The sequence below is a fragment of the Cryptotermes secundus genome, unplaced genomic scaffold, assembly GCF_002891405.2.
Source record: "Cryptotermes secundus unplaced genomic scaffold, Csec_1.0 scaffold26, whole genome shotgun sequence".
Taxonomy (NCBI): domain Eukaryota; kingdom Metazoa; phylum Arthropoda; class Insecta; order Blattodea; family Kalotermitidae; genus Cryptotermes; species Cryptotermes secundus.
In genome coordinates, this window is record NW_019743656.1 from 5,498,616 (window position 1) to 5,518,029 (window position 19,414).

At 38.8% G+C, this 19,414-nt stretch overlaps 1 protein-coding gene across 2 annotated transcripts in view; it reads left to right on the forward strand.

Annotated features, from left to right (window-relative positions):
- LOC111874155 (anaphase-promoting complex subunit 1) overlaps window positions 1-19,414 on the forward strand; it is a 59,137-nt gene that overhangs the window by 28,297 nt on the left and 11,426 nt on the right. For both annotated transcript variants that reach the window (XM_023869401.2, XM_023869402.1), the window contains 11 exons: window positions 172-356; window positions 573-810; window positions 2,286-2,448; window positions 3,535-3,714; window positions 5,561-5,743; window positions 6,590-6,716; window positions 11,204-11,428; window positions 12,303-12,504; window positions 13,418-13,650; window positions 13,785-13,980; window positions 15,938-16,005. In XM_023869401.2, the coding sequence (XP_023725169.1) occupies window positions 172-356; window positions 573-810; window positions 2,286-2,448; window positions 3,535-3,714; window positions 5,561-5,743; window positions 6,590-6,716; window positions 11,204-11,428; window positions 12,303-12,504; window positions 13,418-13,650; window positions 13,785-13,980; window positions 15,938-16,005 (2,000 nt within the window). The remainder of the gene's footprint in view (window positions 1-171; window positions 357-572; window positions 811-2,285; window positions 2,449-3,534; window positions 3,715-5,560; window positions 5,744-6,589; window positions 6,717-11,203; window positions 11,429-12,302; window positions 12,505-13,417; window positions 13,651-13,784; window positions 13,981-15,937; window positions 16,006-19,414) is intronic.

The window sequence follows — 19,414 nt, forward strand, 5'->3', positions numbered from 1 at the left end:
TTCCGATACCACCTTGTACACGTTTTTGGTGGTGGTTTCTTCTAAAGTACATAACACAAACATTCATGAATATGAGGTGCAGTAAGTGTTCCAGAAGAAACTAATATCCGCTCCATGTTTGATTGGTCTTGTTATTATCGTTTGTAGTTAGATATAAATATGTTACATCAGATTCTCAAGCTACGGTTCAGCAAAGATCATCGAGTGGCTGAGGTGCGTCGCCTGCTGCAGTCCTCCCACCCCGTGCAGATTTCTATTACGCAGCGGCCTGAGGTATCAGATCACGAGTTCATAGAGGAGCAGGAGAAGCACCTGTATGCCATTTGCACCCGTACAATGGCACTGCCTGTTGGCAGGTATGGCATCAGTATATCGCTAAATGTAACTGGCTTGTGGTGATCCAGGCAGTAAACATAAATGTTCCACTTCTGAACAGTTAAAATCAAAGAACTGAAAAGAAACCCAGCAGCAGTTTTTATATAAGTTCTCTCTTTGGGTGATAGTGCTATGTTAAGTTATCCAGACAGTGCCACTGTGTATATTATGCTGATATTCATATACTTTTGTGCCAGGGGAATGTTCACCCTTCGCACTGCTGCTCCTGTGGTGACTGAGACATTACCAATTCCCCGCCTGTGTCTCACTGGCCGAGCCCCTCCAAGAGGCACCACTGTGGACTTATCACACATTGAAGTAGTTCCTAACATGAACCTATGGCCGCTGTTTCACAATGGAGTTGCTGCTGGCCTCCGGATTGCTCCTAATGCAACTAACATTGATTCAAACTGGATTGTTTTCAATAAACCTAAGGTATAGGAAACATGAGGCCTGTGATATTGTCTGAGATCCTTCTGTCCTCTAATGAGTAGGCAGAGCAGTTACCATGGCCTCCCCACATGTATTGTACAGTCTGTAAACATTGGAATGATTTTAGACAGCTCTTACCATTTTACATTGAAACTGAGCATGTCACTAAATGGACAGCAGAATAACCAGGATCAACCAGATCTGCCCAGTCCTTATGCCTTTTGTTCTCTTCATTATAGAATTTTACAGTTAAATGCTAACATTGCTTTCCTGGTTTTTTTTGTTAGTTTAGAAGAGGCAATAAACAGTGTCTTTGTCTCCAGCATCCGTAGATTGTAGGTAAACTTTTGGATACTGTACTACAGAATGAGAAGTGCAGTGTTTCTTCAGCCTCTTGTCTGAAATAGTGCAACAAAAATTGATTGTATTCAGGTTGATAATGTAAATCAGTTTGTTACTGTGGTTATGGAAATACAGTGAAATCCTAATATAGCTTTCTTGAATTTAATGAAATCCCATATTCACAGAATACTTTTTCTTGCTTATCTGAATCCTAAGATAAGCAATATATTACTTTCCTTTATTTAGAAAAAATTTGATTTTGTAAATAAGCCACATTTTGTGTAAGAATCATGAAACTTCCAGGACTAATAGCTTAACAGCCAAAAGAACAGTTCATATTCATGTGTTTCCTTTGTTTGAAATCATTGCCAGTTAACTTATTATTATGTACAGTGGAACCCCCGTTAATTATCTCTTTGATTTAAGGTTTTATCCCATTTAATACTCAGTTTCATTCATCCAAAGTCAGTAATCTCAGTGTTAAATTTCTTCCATTTAAGGTTTTCCCCAGGTTAGTGTTTAAATCCACTGGTCCCCAAAGTAACCTTTAATCGGGTTTTTACTGAGCTCCACTCAGCTTGCTACCTTCCATTGGTTTCTTGCTTTGCTTAGTCTTCAACCTTGAAGATGGAGGGGCTATGTTTCTCCTAAATTTTGGGTTTTCTGTGAACTGCATGGTGTTTCAGCCCAGAAGACCATACTCTTCAGTTTCTTTTAACCAATTGTGTAAAGAAATCATTTTATCATAATTATTTACAGTAACTCTCGTAAGAAGATAAAAGATTAACAGTTTCTTATGTGATTTTGCATAACCCCCATTTTGTAAAAAACTTGATCTACCTCATCACTCATCATTGGGAGAACTGGGTTTGTATTGTGGAATTTAATCAGGGAGACATGTTTTTAATAATACATCTCATTCATGCAGGTTCATGCCATATTTTGTGGTTCTTCAGAAGAATTTCTAAACTAAAATATTATGCCTTCAGTAGTGATACATTAATATTATAAGTCAAAATGACATGTTAAACATGATGAACATAAATGAATGCATTATGTACCATTATTTGGCTGTATTGAAGGAATGTCAGATTTGTGAAACTGATTATTTGAAGTTTTTTGGAACTCTGTTACAGGGTACAAGTGAGGTACCAACGGAGCATGCTGGCTTACTCATGGCATTAGGTCTGAATGGTCATTTGAATAACTTGGCTGAGTTGTACACCTATGAATATCTAATAAAGTGTCATGAGATGACAAGTGTGGGGCTGTTGCTAGGTGTCGCAGCTACCAAGAGAGGTGAGCCACATGTAAATTGTCCAAAATAATTGGGTCATAATAGATCAGTAATCACACATCTTTGTGGAATCACATTTCTGAGCTTCACAGCATAAAACTGTATTTACCACACTGTCATGGTGACTAACAGATAAATGAAGAGTAAAACTGCAAATTTAAATAAAGATGACTGGTGTATTAACCCTCTCCCTGTATAACTGTCTGCTAGAAATGCCAAGGCTGCTTGGAAGTAAATGCAGTGCGTCCCCCTTGAATTTCTACTGTCCCCATACCCTAGCGGTACTGGTGCATGTTCTCAGCCCCGTTCAGCCAACGAGGTCGGCCGTCGGTACCTGATATTTCCCCCATCTACCAGAGGCATTGGAAACTACTTGGGCAGGAAATTGTTGCCTAATTTGCTCAGAGGTCTCCTAAAGACATGAGGATTTTTTACGTGCCGTAAATCTACGACACGGGACCCACGGCTTAAAGTCCCTCCCAGAGGACTTGTTCCCTGAATTTTTCTGCCTTTAAAAATTCCACGACCTCCGCCGGGTTTGAACCCGCGTACCTTGAGTCATGAGGTGGGAACTTTACCCCTAGACTACGGAGGCCGCTAACAGGTATATTTAATATGAAAGCTCATTTTCTTCTCTAAACATTGGTATGTCACACTTGGTGCCATCTATTGAAAGATTTACTATATAGACTGATTATCAAAGTGCCAATCTCTTTGGCTGTGGTGATTGCATTGGAAATACCCCTAGTAGATCTAGTCAGTGTGTGGTGTGCAAAGGGTTAGAAAGGGACAGCAGTTCGTCATCTATGTATATGCATCTATAATTAAGGTCCTGAAGCAATAATATGGATAAACTGATGATTACAAGGATTTCATGAAAATAACATAAAATACTATCAGTTAAATAGATTTGTCAGTCCACACAGCAGTGTCAGTAATGTTGCAGATTGGTATTAGTCTGCTGTTCTGTGGGATGGCAACATCTAGCATGTAAAGGTTCTGAAATTGTCAGGAAGTTCAGAACTTTAAAATAGAAAATCTCTATTTTGTATGTAAGAAGTGAGACATACTGTGTTTCTGCTTTGCAGGCACAATGGACGTCGCCACCACAAAACTGATGGGCGTCCATGTTGAGGCGCTTCTCCCACCTACATCCATTGAGCTTGATGTTCCACAGAATATTCAAGTTGCAGCTCTGCTTGGTGTAGGGCTCATCTTTGAAGGCACTGCCCACAGACATATTGCAGAGGTGCTTCTGTCAGAGATAGGTAACACATACATTTTGTAAACTTCTAGAAAACATCATGTAGGGTCAGTCACAAGTGTCATCCTCAGTAGGAAGTTTGTTAGGAATATGAAACATTATCATCATCATCATTGTAATCACTGTCATCATTATTATTGCTGTCATTGTCACTGCCACTACTGTTGTTGTTGGTGCTGCTTCTATTATTGGTATTGTTTTATTATTTTCTTTTTTGGAAGACTTATTACTTAAATACGGATTTTACTATATAGAGTTTATCAGATATAACCTCAAAGTTTTACATTGTTGGTATATTTGTAATTATTGTTGTATAAACACTGTTTCATGTATAATGTGTAAGTATGTTTTTGATCTGTCTCAATACCAAATATCACATGCCTGGTAGTAATAGTTAATTAATTATCAAGGTCAAACTGAAAAGCTATATATAGATTTCATTCCTCATTTTGTCTTTTTATTCTACAAAAAATTACCTCAAAAGTTGCATTTTAACAAAGATATTACCATACTTCCTTTCAGGACCATAGGTTGGATGAAATAGGTGGGTCATACTGTATCTTGCACTGTATCAGACTTTGAGCCATTTTGTACCCACTCTCAGAATTAATCCTTGAGCTGCCCATGCTTTGGATGAAGAACAATACTTTACATACTGGGAATTTAGCCACTGGGCTTCATGAGGTGGAGTAAAAAATGACAAAACCTGAAGTTAGCAAGAATCGAATATGCTCATGGGATTTGAGAAGGTGTATTGGGTGTACTATGGCACCTTTCACAAGCAGGGCTACTTAGTAATTATAGCTTGAAAAGGTGTCCTTTTAAGTGACAATTCCCTGTGGATAGTCCTTTCATATATCTTGGCTGTTTCCTGTTTAGTCGTGATAGTTCCATAATTTCTTTTTGCAGAGGATTCATGGACAAAGCCCTTCACATGTTGATGTCATTATGGATTCCCTCTATTTTTGATGGCCTTTGTATGTACAATCCATGATGGTTCTCTTTGAAGTGCCACTTGCTACTTCAGGTCCTAGAAATGGATGTTCAGAGGCCAAGCCATGGTTTGAAAGTACCTTTACTTATGGGCCTAAAAGAATAGGTTTCCTATCGTGTCTTGTTCCCTTGAAGACAGAAGTAGAACCAATTTCTGAAATGATTTTATTAAACCTAGATGATCGAAAAAGTCCAAATTAACATTTTTAACTGTAGTATTACATACACATAGAATAATGAGAAAGAAAGTATGAACTAGAGTTGTAAAACATGATATCTGTTGTAAGACTTGAGGTTCTCACAGTGGTATCCCTGCTTACCACCTGCTTTCATGCTGGTATCTTGCTCTGCATATTCTTCCACCCTGAAGATGGAGGCAGTGTGTTTCTCTGAAATGTCCGTTGACTTTGAATGGACTACATGGACTACACTACACTGTGTTATACAGTTGTGGTGTCACTCACTAAAATTTAATGTTATTCATTCATTCATCAGTAATCTGTCAGACGACAGGTCCACAGTCTCTTCCAAAGCAGTTCCTCCACTTAATGCAATCTCAAGCTTTCTCCTTCAAATAAAAATATCCTCTTCTGTCCCTAAGGTCATCCAGCATCTTCTTATGTCTTCTTACTCGTCTTCTGGTCACTTCTATCCGCCCCTCTGGTTTGTTTGTCTCCAGAGAAAACATCTCGCATACATGGTATCTCTGTTTTTGGAAAGTTAACATATAGCTATAGTTATAGTTAACAGTTAATTTTTATGAGGAACCTCTTGAGAGTGACCTTCTCCTCTAAGGTAGTAAGTTCTTGTATAAAAATGCGCTGCATGTTCACCCTTGTGTTTGTATGTTGTCACAGGGCGCCCACCGGGACCTGAGATGGAGAACAGCTTGGATAGGGAATCGTATTCACTAGCAGCTGGACTTGCACTTGGGCTGGTGGTTCTGGGCAAAGGGTCCAAGCTCTCTGGACTGGGAGACTTGGCTGTGCCTGATACACTGCATTACTACATGGTGGGGGGTCACCGACGTCCCCTTATAGGTGAACAGGACGCTTATATGTTTTAATACTTCTAGAGCAGGTTTTGTTCATTCATGGCCATGAGCTGCCACAGAAAATATTCACATTAGAGGGACAATGGTTCACATATAGATTGTTGCGATGTCTGATGAATAAACTTCAGCCACTTCCAGAAGGACAGGAAGAAGTTTTTCTTCAAAGACAATTTGATTATGTTCTCTTGAAGCAAATATTTCTCTCTGCATAATTCTAAAGTTCCAGATTTCCATTCCGCAAAGAAAACGTACAGTGGCTCTGAAAATGACCATCACAGTTTACCTTTTCCTCCTGAAAATAAATTGTGTCCCTGGAAAGGGCTGTCCTTTTTCACTGTTCCATTTCTCACCTGTGTATGAGTATGCCCCTTGAAACGGAATAGATAGATGGGTGTTACTTAGCCTACTAGGCTGTGGTCCTTCCCTTCCCTTCCAAAGCATCACACATATCACGAATACTAATCAACACCCAGCTAACACAGGGAAGAGGGGACTGTCTCCTTAAAGCGCTTTTGACTCAGACCACATTTTTTTCTAATTTTACTTCATTGTTATGGGATCTGTCATACCTTATCTACATTATAATGTAGCAATTTTATAATTTTATATTTTATGATTTATATCAATGAATCCATCACAGATAGTAGGCAGAAACGATTGTAAACATGGATCCATGTGTTAGTTAAAATGGTTGGAAGTCAAAACACTTCTAAGTATTGCATCACCTGATGATGACCAGTTGGATGGTTGAAATGGGTGTACATTCTTAGAGTTGTGTAGATGGAACATGGCAGCCAGATTGTTAATTTGAGTCTATTGGTCTGTGTGACAGGCTCCCAGAAGGAGAAGTACAAGTCCCCGAGCTACCAGATTCGGGAGGGCGACTCAGTTAACATAGATGTCACCAGTCCGGGTGCAACACTTGCTCTTGGTATGATGTACTTCAATACTGGCAACAGGTATGGTCTCGTTTATTTGCATAATGTGGGGCGTTCCTAGCATGAGAGTGAGGTTTTCATGGCAGTGAGATTCACACGATCTTCTGGGTCAGGCTCCCTATGGATATCCTGTACAGAAAAGCCAGCTGGGGAAAGGGGTTGGAAGGATAGAGAGGGAGGAAAAATCATTGTTTTTCTTTTCAAATCTTGAACAGTGTAATTCACAGCAGCTTCATTATATGGAAACCTATTGGTTCTTTGTGTTTTTTAACTTTTTGCAGGTTCTGTATTTGCCATTTGCACCTAAATAATGTTCAAACATAAAAATCGATTAGGTAGCCTGGAATACTTTTACCTAAAACCCTAAATTTGTCACACTATAAATATGCCTGGAGCTGGGATAGTGTAGTCTGTATAGTGATTGGCTATGGGCTGGAAGACCAAGGGGTCGGAGTTCAAGTTCCGGTAGGGTCAAGAATTTTCTCTTTTCTGCGTCGTCCAGATGGGCTCTGGGGCCCACCCAGCCTCCTGGCCAATGGGTATGGGGGGCTCTTTCCCCAGGGGTAAAGTGGGTGGGGTGTGACACTGACCACTCACCTCCAACTAGTGCCAAGGTCAAGGACTTGTGGATATACATCCACTCCCCCATACATCCTCATGGCATAGTGCTTAATTAGTTAAGCACTGGGACAACTTCTTCTATGGCACAACAGCCCGATGTCAGGCCTTGGCCTCCCTTATTAAGCCCCTCCATTCCTCTCTATCCTGCGCTGCTCTCTTCCAGTTCCTTACGCCCATTAACTTCTTTGCATCTTCTTCCACCACATCAATCCATCTAGTTTTTGGTTTCCCAGCACGTCTCCTACCACCTATCGTACTGTATAATATTTTCTTTGGGATACGCTCCTTATCCATTGTCTGTACGTGCCCAGCCCATTGCAGTCTTTTAAGCTTTATCGCCACTGAGATCTCTGGCTCCTTATATAATTTGTATAACTCTTTATTATATCTTATTCTCCATATCCCATTCTCTTTTATTGGTCCATAAATTCGTCTTAGGATTTTCCTCTCGAAAGAATTGATGACTGATTCCTCTTTCTTGTTTAGCATCCAATCCTCACGTACATAATAACGCACCAGTCTTATAATTGTTTTATATATTTTTATTTTAATCGCTCAGTATATATCCTTTGATCTAAAAACTGATAGTAACGAGAAATATGCATTATTTGCTAGTTTTATTCTTCTTGTTATTTCATGATTTTCCTCTCCATCTTTGTGGAATTTCGATCCTAAATATATGAAGTCTTCAACTATTTCTATCCCGTCCCCTTCCATGTTAATTTTTCCTGTTTGCCTTGGATTCCTTCTGGACTGTATCAACATTTTAGTTTTATTTACATTCACCTCTAAGCCAGTTGTTTTTGCTATGGTTTTTATTTCTTTATATGTCTCCTTTTTTGCTCTTAGGGATCTCGATACTATAATAATATCATCCGCATACATCATTATTTGCGTTTGTTTTTACGCTATTGTGCTCCTTGTGTCTACATTAAATTTCCTCACTATATATTCCAGTACCAAATTAAATAGTGATGGTGCCAAACTATCACCCTGTTTTAATCCTTGATTTGTCTTAAAGCATTCTGTTAACTGGTTCTGGATTTTAAGTTGATTGATTGGTTTTGTCATGGTTAAGTTAATTATTCTACTTAGTTTTGTTGGAATACCAAAAGTGGACATAATCATCCTTAATTTCTTCCTTATTATTGTATCATATGCTTGTTTAAAATCTATGAAGCATAGGTAAATATCTATATTAAATTCCCAGCATTTCTCCGTTATTTGTCTCAGGGTGAATAAATTGTCTATTGTTGACCTATTGGGTCGAAATCCTGATTGATATTCCCCTATTATTTTTTCTATATATGGATCCAGTCTCTTTTTTAGTATCCTTGTTAAAATTTTATATGCTGTCGGTAGTAATGATATACCTCTATAGTTACTACATGTTAATTTATCCCCTTTTTTAAATATGGGACATATAATGCTCTTTCCCCAATCTTCTGGTATCTTTTCTTCTTCCCACACTTTATTTATAATTCTGTGGAGTGCTATTATTCCTTCTTGTCCTCCTGCCTTCAATAATTCTGCTGGTATGTTATCTCCTCCTGGTGCTTTATTTAGTTTTTGTTCCTTTAATGCTTCTTCCACTTCTTCCTTTGTTGGAGGCTCTATTATCTCTTCCTCTTCCCCTTCTCCATCATCTGTATTTTCTTCTTCATTGTCCTCGTTATCTTCCATATTCTGATTTTGATTTAATAATTGTTCAAAATATTCTTTCCATGTATTCATAATCTCTGTTTTATTATTTATTAGAAGCCCTTTTTTGTCTCGGATAAATTCTGTTTTTGGTTTGAAACCTTCTTTCATATATTTGATTTGACCAAAGGCATTTTTTGTTCTGTTATTTTTGAAGTATTCTTTCAGTTGCAGTAATTGCTCATTTAGAAAGGCCTGTTTCTTTTTCCTGCAAATCTTGTCTGCTTTCCTTCTTGCTTCTTTATACACCTCATTCCTTGCTCTTGTTGGTCTTTCCATATATTCCATATATTTCTTATTCTTGAGGTTTATACTCTCCCTACATTCCTTGTCGAACCATTCTCTATTATCCTGTTTCTCTTGATATCCCAGAGTCTTCTCAGCTTCTGTAATTATTGCGGTTTTAAAATCTACCCATATCCCTTCTACCATTACTTCTTTATTTGCTCTATTGTCATTAATTTCTTTAATTTTATTTTGAAATGCTTCTCTCTTATCACTCTCCGTAATCTTGTCAATATTAAATTCCTTACATTTCTCATACTGCTTAGATCTTTGACAACTTATTTTACATCTATATTTAACCTGTACTAAGTAATGATCACTATCACAGTTGGTCCCTCTTAATGTTCTTACGTCCAGGATATTCGTCGCAAATCGCTTCTCTATGAGGACATGATCTATTTGATTGAAGGTTACCCCATCCGGTGCTGCCCATTTCCTTTTATGTATATTTTTGTGCAGGAAGTATGTAGAGCTGATAATCAAGTTCTTACTTTCTGCAAAATCTATTAATTTTATTCCATTATGGTTGGTTGTATCATGTAAACTTTCTGACCCAATTACTCCTCTGTGTTCCTTCTCTTTACCTATTTTGGCATTAAAATCCCCTAAAATAACCTTTATGTCATTACTTGGTATTGAATCATATGTCTCTTCTATTTGTTGATAGAAATAGTCTTTGACCTCCTCCTCTTTTTCTTCTGTAGGTGTGTGCACATTCATCAACGTCATATTGAAAAATTTTGTTCTAATTCTCAAAGTGCAAATTCTTTCACTTATTGGTTTAAAGTCTATTATTGCGCTTTTAAATTCTCGTTCTATTACAAAGGCTACACCAAATTCCTTATTGCCTTCTGCTTTACCACTGTAACATATAGTATGTTTCTTTAAGTCCACGATTCCTTTACCCAGCCATCTAATTTCCTGTATGGCTGTGATTTTCATATTGTATTTATCTATCTGTTCTAGTACCGATTTCATGGCACCCGGTTTATTGAGGGTTTTCACATTCCATGTACCTAGAGAGTAGACCATATTCTTTGCCAAATGTCGTCTTCCATTCTGTTGAGGTTTCCGAGGCTTGATTCCAGGTTTTGAGACATTTATATTTTTTTACGGTGAGAGGTCGTCAGCCTCTCGCCCAACCCCCAACCTGGAGGGCCAGGGTATCACTTTTAGTCTGGGTCATCACCTTCGACCTGTTCGGCATGGGTGGCCCTACCAGTAGCTATGCTACCGCCGGCATAGCTCTCAGGGTCATTTGACCATGCAAGCTCCTCCACTATGTCAAAGTAGAGACACCATCAGGGGGACTGGGACAACTAACCTTAATAAATATGACTAACGGGACACTGGTGAAAGAAGTATAATATTTAATGGAGAGCAGCAGTGATAAACTGGGACAGAAGTCTGTGCAGGCTGCATGTGAAAATGTAATTGGAGTTCTAAAACAACAATATGAATAAAATGAGGTATGATTATGAGTATATAAAATAATGCCAGTTAACCCCTTGCATTGAGGTTTCTCTCCATAGTGTACAGACCGGCTCTAGGGCTCACTCGGCCTCCTACCAATTCAATACCAGGGGCCTATATTGACGAGGGATAAAAGTGGCAGTGGTATGAACTGTTCACTAACCTCCAAATAGTGCCAAATAGATGGAGCTGTACCTCCACTCCCCTATATGATTTCATAGTGTATTGTTTAATTACATTACCCCTTGCATGTCATGCAGTGACTAGTTCAGCTCATGGCATGCAGCAACGAACTGGTCTTTGTAATGTAAATGCATTGTGTTTCTTGTGAGCTAGGAACTGAATTTTTAAATCTTATTTAGGAGAAATTTGTGGTTCAAAGGGTTAATGCAGTTACCTGATAATGATGTATGTGAGTTGATCGGCAGGGCTGTAGCTGACTGGATGAAAGCCCCTGATACCCAGTATTTACTGGATTTTGTGCGACCAGACTTCCTATTGCTCCGCATAATTGCACGCTCTCTCATCCTTTGGGATGATATCCTGCCGACATCAGAATGGGTGGAGTCCAACCTCCCAGCCACCATCCGACCCTACTGCCTGGTGAAGCCTCGACCAGGCATGCCTGACAATGTGGATTATGAAACAATGAAGTGAGTCTTTTCTTTATATTTCTGCAGCTGGAGTTAATGGACGACTTCAACTTTCAGGAATAAGCAGCATCAGATGCAGAAGGTTTTTCAATGTTTCAGCAAACATTATGGTTAATGTCTTTGGTACTCCTCCTCTTCAAGACATTAATCCTGAAGATGGTAAATGCAGTGTTTGCAAAGTGGAAAAATGTTAACATTTGATGTAGCATGGCAGCTGCAGTGTTTTCTGAAATGTTGGAGATCCTTCAACATTCTACATGGCTTATTCCTTCTAAATGAAGCCCCTTTTCTCTAGATACATTAAGCTTGAACATGTTAACTGTAGTTTTCCCTCAAGATACTACCCCTGAAGACTGCACTTGCAGTTTTTTCTGAAACACTGGGAAACCTTCAACATTCATTGCAGCTTATTCCTGTAAGCTGAAATTATACAGTGAAGTGAATATTCCAGTTTTATTGGTGTTCTCACTTGAGGCTGATATACAGCCACCTCTGTTAACTCACAACACTGTAAAGATTTTCACTGCATCTGTTTTGAAAGGCATTCTAATATATCAAGTGGAACCTCTATCTAATGTTTAATGTAATTAATATTTTACTTCACTTAGCACCCAGTTTCATTGTTCTAGGGTCACTAATCTTGATGTTAAATTTCCTCAGTTTAATGTTCAAATTTATTGGTCTCCGAAGAAACCTTAAGTGGAGGTTTCACTGTATTGACATTCTTTATATGGTCTAGTGCAGCCTTTGATGGTTCTTAAGTACTTAATCTCTACTGATTGTATTCTGTTTATTTAAAACTGAACGTTGTAGAAAATGTTAATTGAGGCTGCTTTGCTGTTTTAAATGTTGAAATATGTTTCTTACTTTATAGTCAAGCATACTGCAATATATTGGCTGGAGCTTGCATGGCACTGGGTCTGCGGTTTGCCGGTTCTGCCAACAACGAGGCATTTGAGACGCTGTTGAAATATGCAAAGACATTTACGTTCCTTACCGGGAAATCCATTGCAGAACTTGCTGGCAAGTCGACCATAGAGACCTGTCTCAATGTGATTCTGCTGTCCCTTGCTATGGTAAATTGCCCTTGATAAGTTAATGGCCCAACTAGTTAAGAAATCTTCTGCCTTTTATGGAATTTGTAGGTTCATTGTTGTGTTCACAAGAGATTTCCAAATCTGGGGCTATTCATAACATTTGTAATGTGGTGGTTTTTATGGCGAAGAGCCGTTGATTCTTCGCCCAACTTGCAATTTAGGGACCATTCCTTATCTATTCTCTGCTACTGTATGTTCAATGTAGTTGTGCCTACCCTCTGTGTATGGAGGCTACCTCATCTATCCACACCTCATCTGCATGCCATGGTGATAAGGGAAACAGTTCTTACACATAATGTACTGACTAGATCAGCTCAGAGTACTTGCATTAAAATCACCACAGTTGAAGAGACTTGCTCATTGGTAATCAGTTAGTATAGTATTTGCCAATAGATGGTTTCAGATGTGACATAGCGATGCTTAGAGGAAAGAACACTCTCACTTGAAATTTCTGTGCAACTGCATTTATGCCCAAGTAGCCTTGGCATTTCTAACAAGTAGTTAAATGGAGGGGCTTGACTATGAAAGGCTTACTTTGGAAGTTTCGCCTGTGAAAGTCATAAATAAAGGTTTCTGTATAGTCCATGTAGTGCTATATGTGGTGTCCACACTGTGTTAACTTGAGTACATACATGTCACTTATTATGTGTGAGGATTGCATTGCAAAAATTCCTGCATATACTTGAGTAACACCTTGGCTTCCAGTATAAAATCTGTGTTACAGTATGTGTGTACATGTCAGTCAGTCTCAAAATGTTGAATATGAACTCTGTCTTCACATAGCTGATCATCTGGGGAGACTTCATTGAAAGCAGTTTCTGTGAAAGCTGCTAATTTTATGTGAATAACTAATCACTATGAACTGTTATTTGAACTAGTGTTACTTTGTTAGGTGATGGCTGGTACAGGGGAACTTGAGGTGCTACGTAAGTGTCGCTACCTGCGATCCCGAGTAGGACCAACCAATAGTGTAATAACTTATGGCTCACACCTTGCCACACATATGGCTCTGGGACTGTTGTTCCTGGGCAGTGGACACTACACCCTTGGCACTTCACCCTCTGCTGTTGCTGCTATGATCTGTGCCTTCTTTCCAAAGTTCCCTACGCACAGCAATGACAACAGGTGAATGTTTTCTGCTATTTTGGGTATAGAATTGTATGAATTGATTGTGCTTCATAGTTACAGGCTAATTCTGTTGATCTCTCCGTTTCCATAAGCTCACAGCATAGACACAATGTAATAAATTTATGCTGCAGGTATCATCTTCAGGCATTCAGGCACTTGTATGTTCTGGCTGTGGAGCCCCGACTTCTGGTACCCCGGGACATTGACACTGGTCACCTGTGTTATGTTCATCTGACAGTTGTGTACCTGGATACAGTACATTACACTGAACAGCAGGTCCGACTGCGAGCTCCGTGTATACTTCCTGAACTAAGAAAATTGCAGGAGGTACATACATTTCTGGTTAGATAGTGGATGACCAATAGCATATCTAGAATTTAAAATGGAGTGAAATGGACAAAACCTCTCATTTATACTTTCATTATGTATGTGCTTCATTGAATGCACTTTATTAACATTCATTCTGGTCCCAGATCTTTAACTGTATTTAAATTAAAGCTATATAACTATATATATTTACAAATTCATTTATATTAATGCTTAGAAATTTGTTCCTTTAAAATATTTCAAATACATTACTGTTCTTGACGCTGTAGTGTGGTAAATGCTTGCAAGTGTTTCAGAGGAATATACGTTGTGTGTTCAAGTTCTAAGGTCTCCGATTTTTTTTCTCACACAATAATCATAACAAGAAATTTGAAACTTCTGTCACTTTTCAACGTAATCTCCCTGCAGCCGTACACATTTTTCACAATGTCGACGCTATGATTCCATGGCTGCTGCGAACGCTTCTGTAGGAGTCTGTTTTGACCACTGGAAAATTGCTGATGCAATAGCGGATTGAAAAACGGCATCCATGTCTCATCCATTGTCACAGTTGATGAAACGATAGTCCCATTCATGCCTTCATCACGTGTCAACATCGCCTGGCAAATTGCCATGCGTGCAGCCTTGTGGTCATCCGCCAGAATTTGTGGCACCCACCTGGAGGACACTTTCCACATTTGCAGGTCTTCATGCAGGATTTTGTGCACAGATCCCACGGAAATGCCAACTTTGGAGGCGATGTTTTCCACACTCAATCGGCGATCCACCAAAACAACTTTCTCAACTCGCTCGACCATGTTGTCAGATCAGCTGGTGCGAGGCCGAGATTGTTTTGGTTCGTTGTCACATGACGTTCGGCCTTCTTTGAACTGTCACGCCCACGAACACACATTTTTCACATTCATGACACGATCGCCACACGTCTCACTCAACTGGCGATGAATTTCAATGGGTGTCGCACCACGCAAGTGGAGAAAACGAATGATTACTAGTTGTTCTTGTAACGAAAACGTCGCCATTTTAAGTATCAAAAGCACTCCTCACTCTCGCCGCTACCACTAGAGTTCTGTGTGCCGTAGAGTGCTGCCATCTCTGTCACGCATTCACAAACAGTGCACACGTATTTTAAACTAAACCGCATGTGTCTATCTGCTCCCAGTCCTGAGAAAAAAATCGGTGACCTTAGAACTTGAACGCCCCTCATAATTAACAGTCTGTTAGACTATACAGTGTTGCATCCTAGAAGGGAGCAACTTCATAGTCAGTGTGCTAAGAACCTCAAATATTGTGTGCCATACCATATTTTTACAGATTTCATAAGTCTGATTGCAAAACATATTTTTGCCATCATCAGGAAAATGAGTAGTCATATATTTCCAGCATTGCTTCTGTTTAGTCATAGTTTCAGTCTGTGGAAATCATGGAAGTCTAGATACAGATGTACATTTTTTATATTTTTTGTTATTGAACAGCATTTAGTTTTACCCTGTTACAGATGATTATGGTTTTATCCTTTGATCCTGTACAGTCAAGTTAGATTATTGTTGATGCACAAATGACCCTGGAAGTCAGTGCGTCAATAAATCCACATGCACGCACTCAGTCATTCACTCACTTAATGACTCAGTCACTTACTTGCTCCCTTACACATTGTTGTCGACAACAAAGCAGCCCTTTTTGAGTTATAGCCTTCCTTACAAGATTCTACCAGATTGCTCTTGAATCAGTTCTTCAGATTTTGCAGCAGTAATTTTTTTACAGAGTAAGATTGTCAGCCTTACATGCAACCCCAAACCTGGAGGACCAAGTCCCTGTATTTATGTCTTCCAGTGACAGGGTGGTCCAGTTATATGCCAAGGCACTGGGTACCCTTCATTCTATGACTCTCAGGGCTGCGATGGAGGTATTCTGACCTGCCTCTGTATTGGGAGCACTCACTACAGATGATTTGTTTCAGGTGAAGGTGGAGGATGACCGATACTGGGGCATAGTGTTCCACCGTGACCACAACTGGAACCAGTTGCAGTAAGCGCTGTATCCTAATGGAGAAATCTGCATGGTGCCATATCCCAGGAGATAGTAATCTTCATAGTCACAGCCATCAGAACCTCAAGTCTCACATAATGTCCATATGAGTTTTCTAAATGTTGGCACATTTTAAATTACTTAAAGCACTTTGGTGAAAGAAAATTAAAGTTCTTTCTGTACCTCGTCAGTAGGAAATTTGCCATATGTAGTGGAACATTCCTTGGTTTAATGTTTTCCTTCATTCAATATTCAGTTTAGTGATCCCAAGTCAATAATCCTAGTCCTAAATTACTCCCATCAAAATTTTTCTCAGTTTGATTTTCAAACCCATTGCTCCCCAGAGAAACCTTAACTGGGGGTTTCAGTCTAAAACTGGAATGAAAGTGAAGCTCTGATTTAAAGTTCAGAGATTACTGGATTTGGACTGTAAACTAAGGAAAATCTTAAGCTGAGGAAACTTAATACCAAGATTATCACTCTGGGTTCACTGAATGGCAAAACCATAAATCAAGGAGCGCTAAATGGAGGTTTCACTGTGCTGGAATGAACCAAAGTAAAGGTGTTTGAAATGTATATGAGAGGGGTCAACTGTCCCTAATGGCCGACGGGACCTAGTCCCACCAGCATTATAATGCCTTGATTTGGAGAATGTAGTTCAGGAATTTCTAATTTGTTTACATTTTATATTGCATATATGTAGTTTGATAGATTTATGATTTGTTGTCATTTTGTATGGCACAAAATGATACAGTGAAACCTTGATCTATCGTTCCTGGATATATCGTTTTCCCGGATCCATCGTTCAATTTCTGTGGTCCCTGAACAAATCCTATTTAAACTATGGAAATAAAACCTGCATCATTTGTTCTTTGATTTATCGTTTTCCCGCATCTGTCGGTCGGAATTCTTGGTCCCCATGAATGTTAATCCCGCATTGATCGTTTTTAATAAAGTGCAACACCACACAAAGGTTAGTAAGCACTGGTAGTAGTAAAAGCGGTTGATGTTTTTGAAACGTGGTGCAGCAAGTTGCAGTACCGTCAAAATGTGGTATGTGACCTTGAGCACATCTTACCTGCAAAACAATGAGCGTGGGCGATAAGGGGATGCCGAGAGCCTTCCAGCTAGGAAAACTTTCCTGTATGTTAGTGTGAATCAACTCAGTTCGCGATTTCACCTGGTTGAATATACAGTCCATCACTTGTTTGATCCTTGACGTGCTTCGTATTATTGTTAGCATCACTATTATTCAGCTTGAAAAGGAAAGGTGCTACTAAAAAAATGAAAATTAATGACTTTTTTAAATAGTAGTAACACAAATTGGACTTGACAGTGGAAATATTATCACTGGTTTCTGTTTTTTTTATTTAGTTAATAATGNTGGCAAATGTGACCATTTTCATTCATTTTATATAGGCCCCACATCTATCATTTTCCCGCAACCATCGTTTTTTTTCAGGACCCCTGACGAAAATGATGAATCAAGGTTTCACTGTATTTCAGAATCAGTTGAGAAGTTGTTTAGGTTGAAAGACATTCATGGAGGATCTTGCATCAGGCCCTAGATTTAGCTCACTTTTCCTTCCACTTATTTATGGCACTCATTAAGTGTCACACTTTCCACTTGCAACGTTCCTTTGTTGCTTGGGCAGATGGATTATGGCCCTTGAGGTTTTGAGATAGAATTTTGTATGCATGTGTAGAATTTTGTATGTATGTGTCTCCCCTACTTCTCCCCACTGCCATAGATACTTAACAGTCCCTGGTGTCGACTCAGCCTCCAACAGATATTAGTACCAGGAATTAATTAAATAATTTTCCTGGGGAGTAAAGCGCAGCCGGTGCGTAAGGCTGACAGTCTTACCACCATCTCTGAGACGATTGTCTAGATNAGTCATGATGAAGTGTCAGACTGAGTCTAGAGACAATTTCAGAATGATTCATTGGCACATGAATCTCTGTTACCATCATGATCATTAAAGTGCGCAAGAGATGAATGTGAGAAATGTAATCAGTTTCACCTGGCAAGTGTTGGAAACAGTGCATCTTCAGGCTTATACAAATCTCTGCATAGGCAGCTACAATATCAAATAATCTGTAATTGACACATGGGTGTTAGAAGCCACATATATGCCTAGAAAGTTCTGAACCTCTCTCTCCAACCCAAATATAGTAACAGTCAAATTGCTACAACTGCTGATATTAAGTTCCTTGGTCTGATGACTGATAATACCCTATCATGGAAAGGACACATTGACTGGCTCATGTTCAAACTGGGTTCAGCTTTCTATGCAGTTAGGGCTATTAGACCATATATGTCATTAGAATCAATGAGATTGGTATATTTTTCATATTTTCATTCTAGTATGACATATGGCCTGATTTTCTGGAGTAATTCGCCCCTCTATATCTGTATCTTTAGACTACAGAAGAGGGTAATAAGAGTCATCGCCAATTCTAGAAGTAGAGATTCTTGTAGGGAGATGTTTAAGAGATAAAAATTCTGCCCCTTTACTCACAGTACATTTATTCCGTTTTGTTATTTGTGGTCAAAAACAAAGATCTATTTTCATCTAATTCTGAGATTCATACAATCAACACAAGACACAGTAATAACCTCCATTATCCCTCGTGTAACTTAACTGTCTTTCAAAAGGGAACATATTATTTTGGAATTAAAATTTTTAATAAACTTCTACGTAATATAAAAGACCAAGCTTATGAGATTAAAAAATTTAGGTCTGCTGTTAAAAGATTCATATTTTTAAATTCATTTTATTCATTGGACGAATATTACAACAGTGACAACAATTAAAGTTTCGGATTTGTTATGGGTGGTAGTTGATAGCGCTTTATTGTTATAGATGATGGTTTTTCTTCATATTGTATATTGTTAATATTTTTAACTGGCATGACATTACACAATTGTGATGCAGTATGTGATGTTTACTCATGTTGACTATTTCTGTATCCATTGGTGTTTAACCATATAGGGATTTATGGAATGCTGAATAAATGAATGAATGAATGAAAAGGGGACCTTGTATTTGTACCAAGAGGAGTAAGAAGTGGTTCAGTTGCAGGTTGCTTGGGGTTGCACCATCTTGCCAATGGAAAATAAGCCTAGAGTTTCTAAGAAATAGGGTAATGGGGTGCTTTATAATGTAAAAATTAAAACATTAATATTCAAACATTTAAATGACAACAGTTTTCTTCTCTTTCTTATAGGTATTAAGGGGGGGGGTTATATTTTGTGTGGCTGTGCTTGTTCAGATGGATGTGAGCCACCGTTGTATAGTTATATCAGGTGGTACTCAGTGCTGTAGAGCTGTAAGGAATTGTAGAATTGAGACACTTGGGATCAAGAATGACAGAGCAGGATTTATTTACATTGGTTGACTAGTTA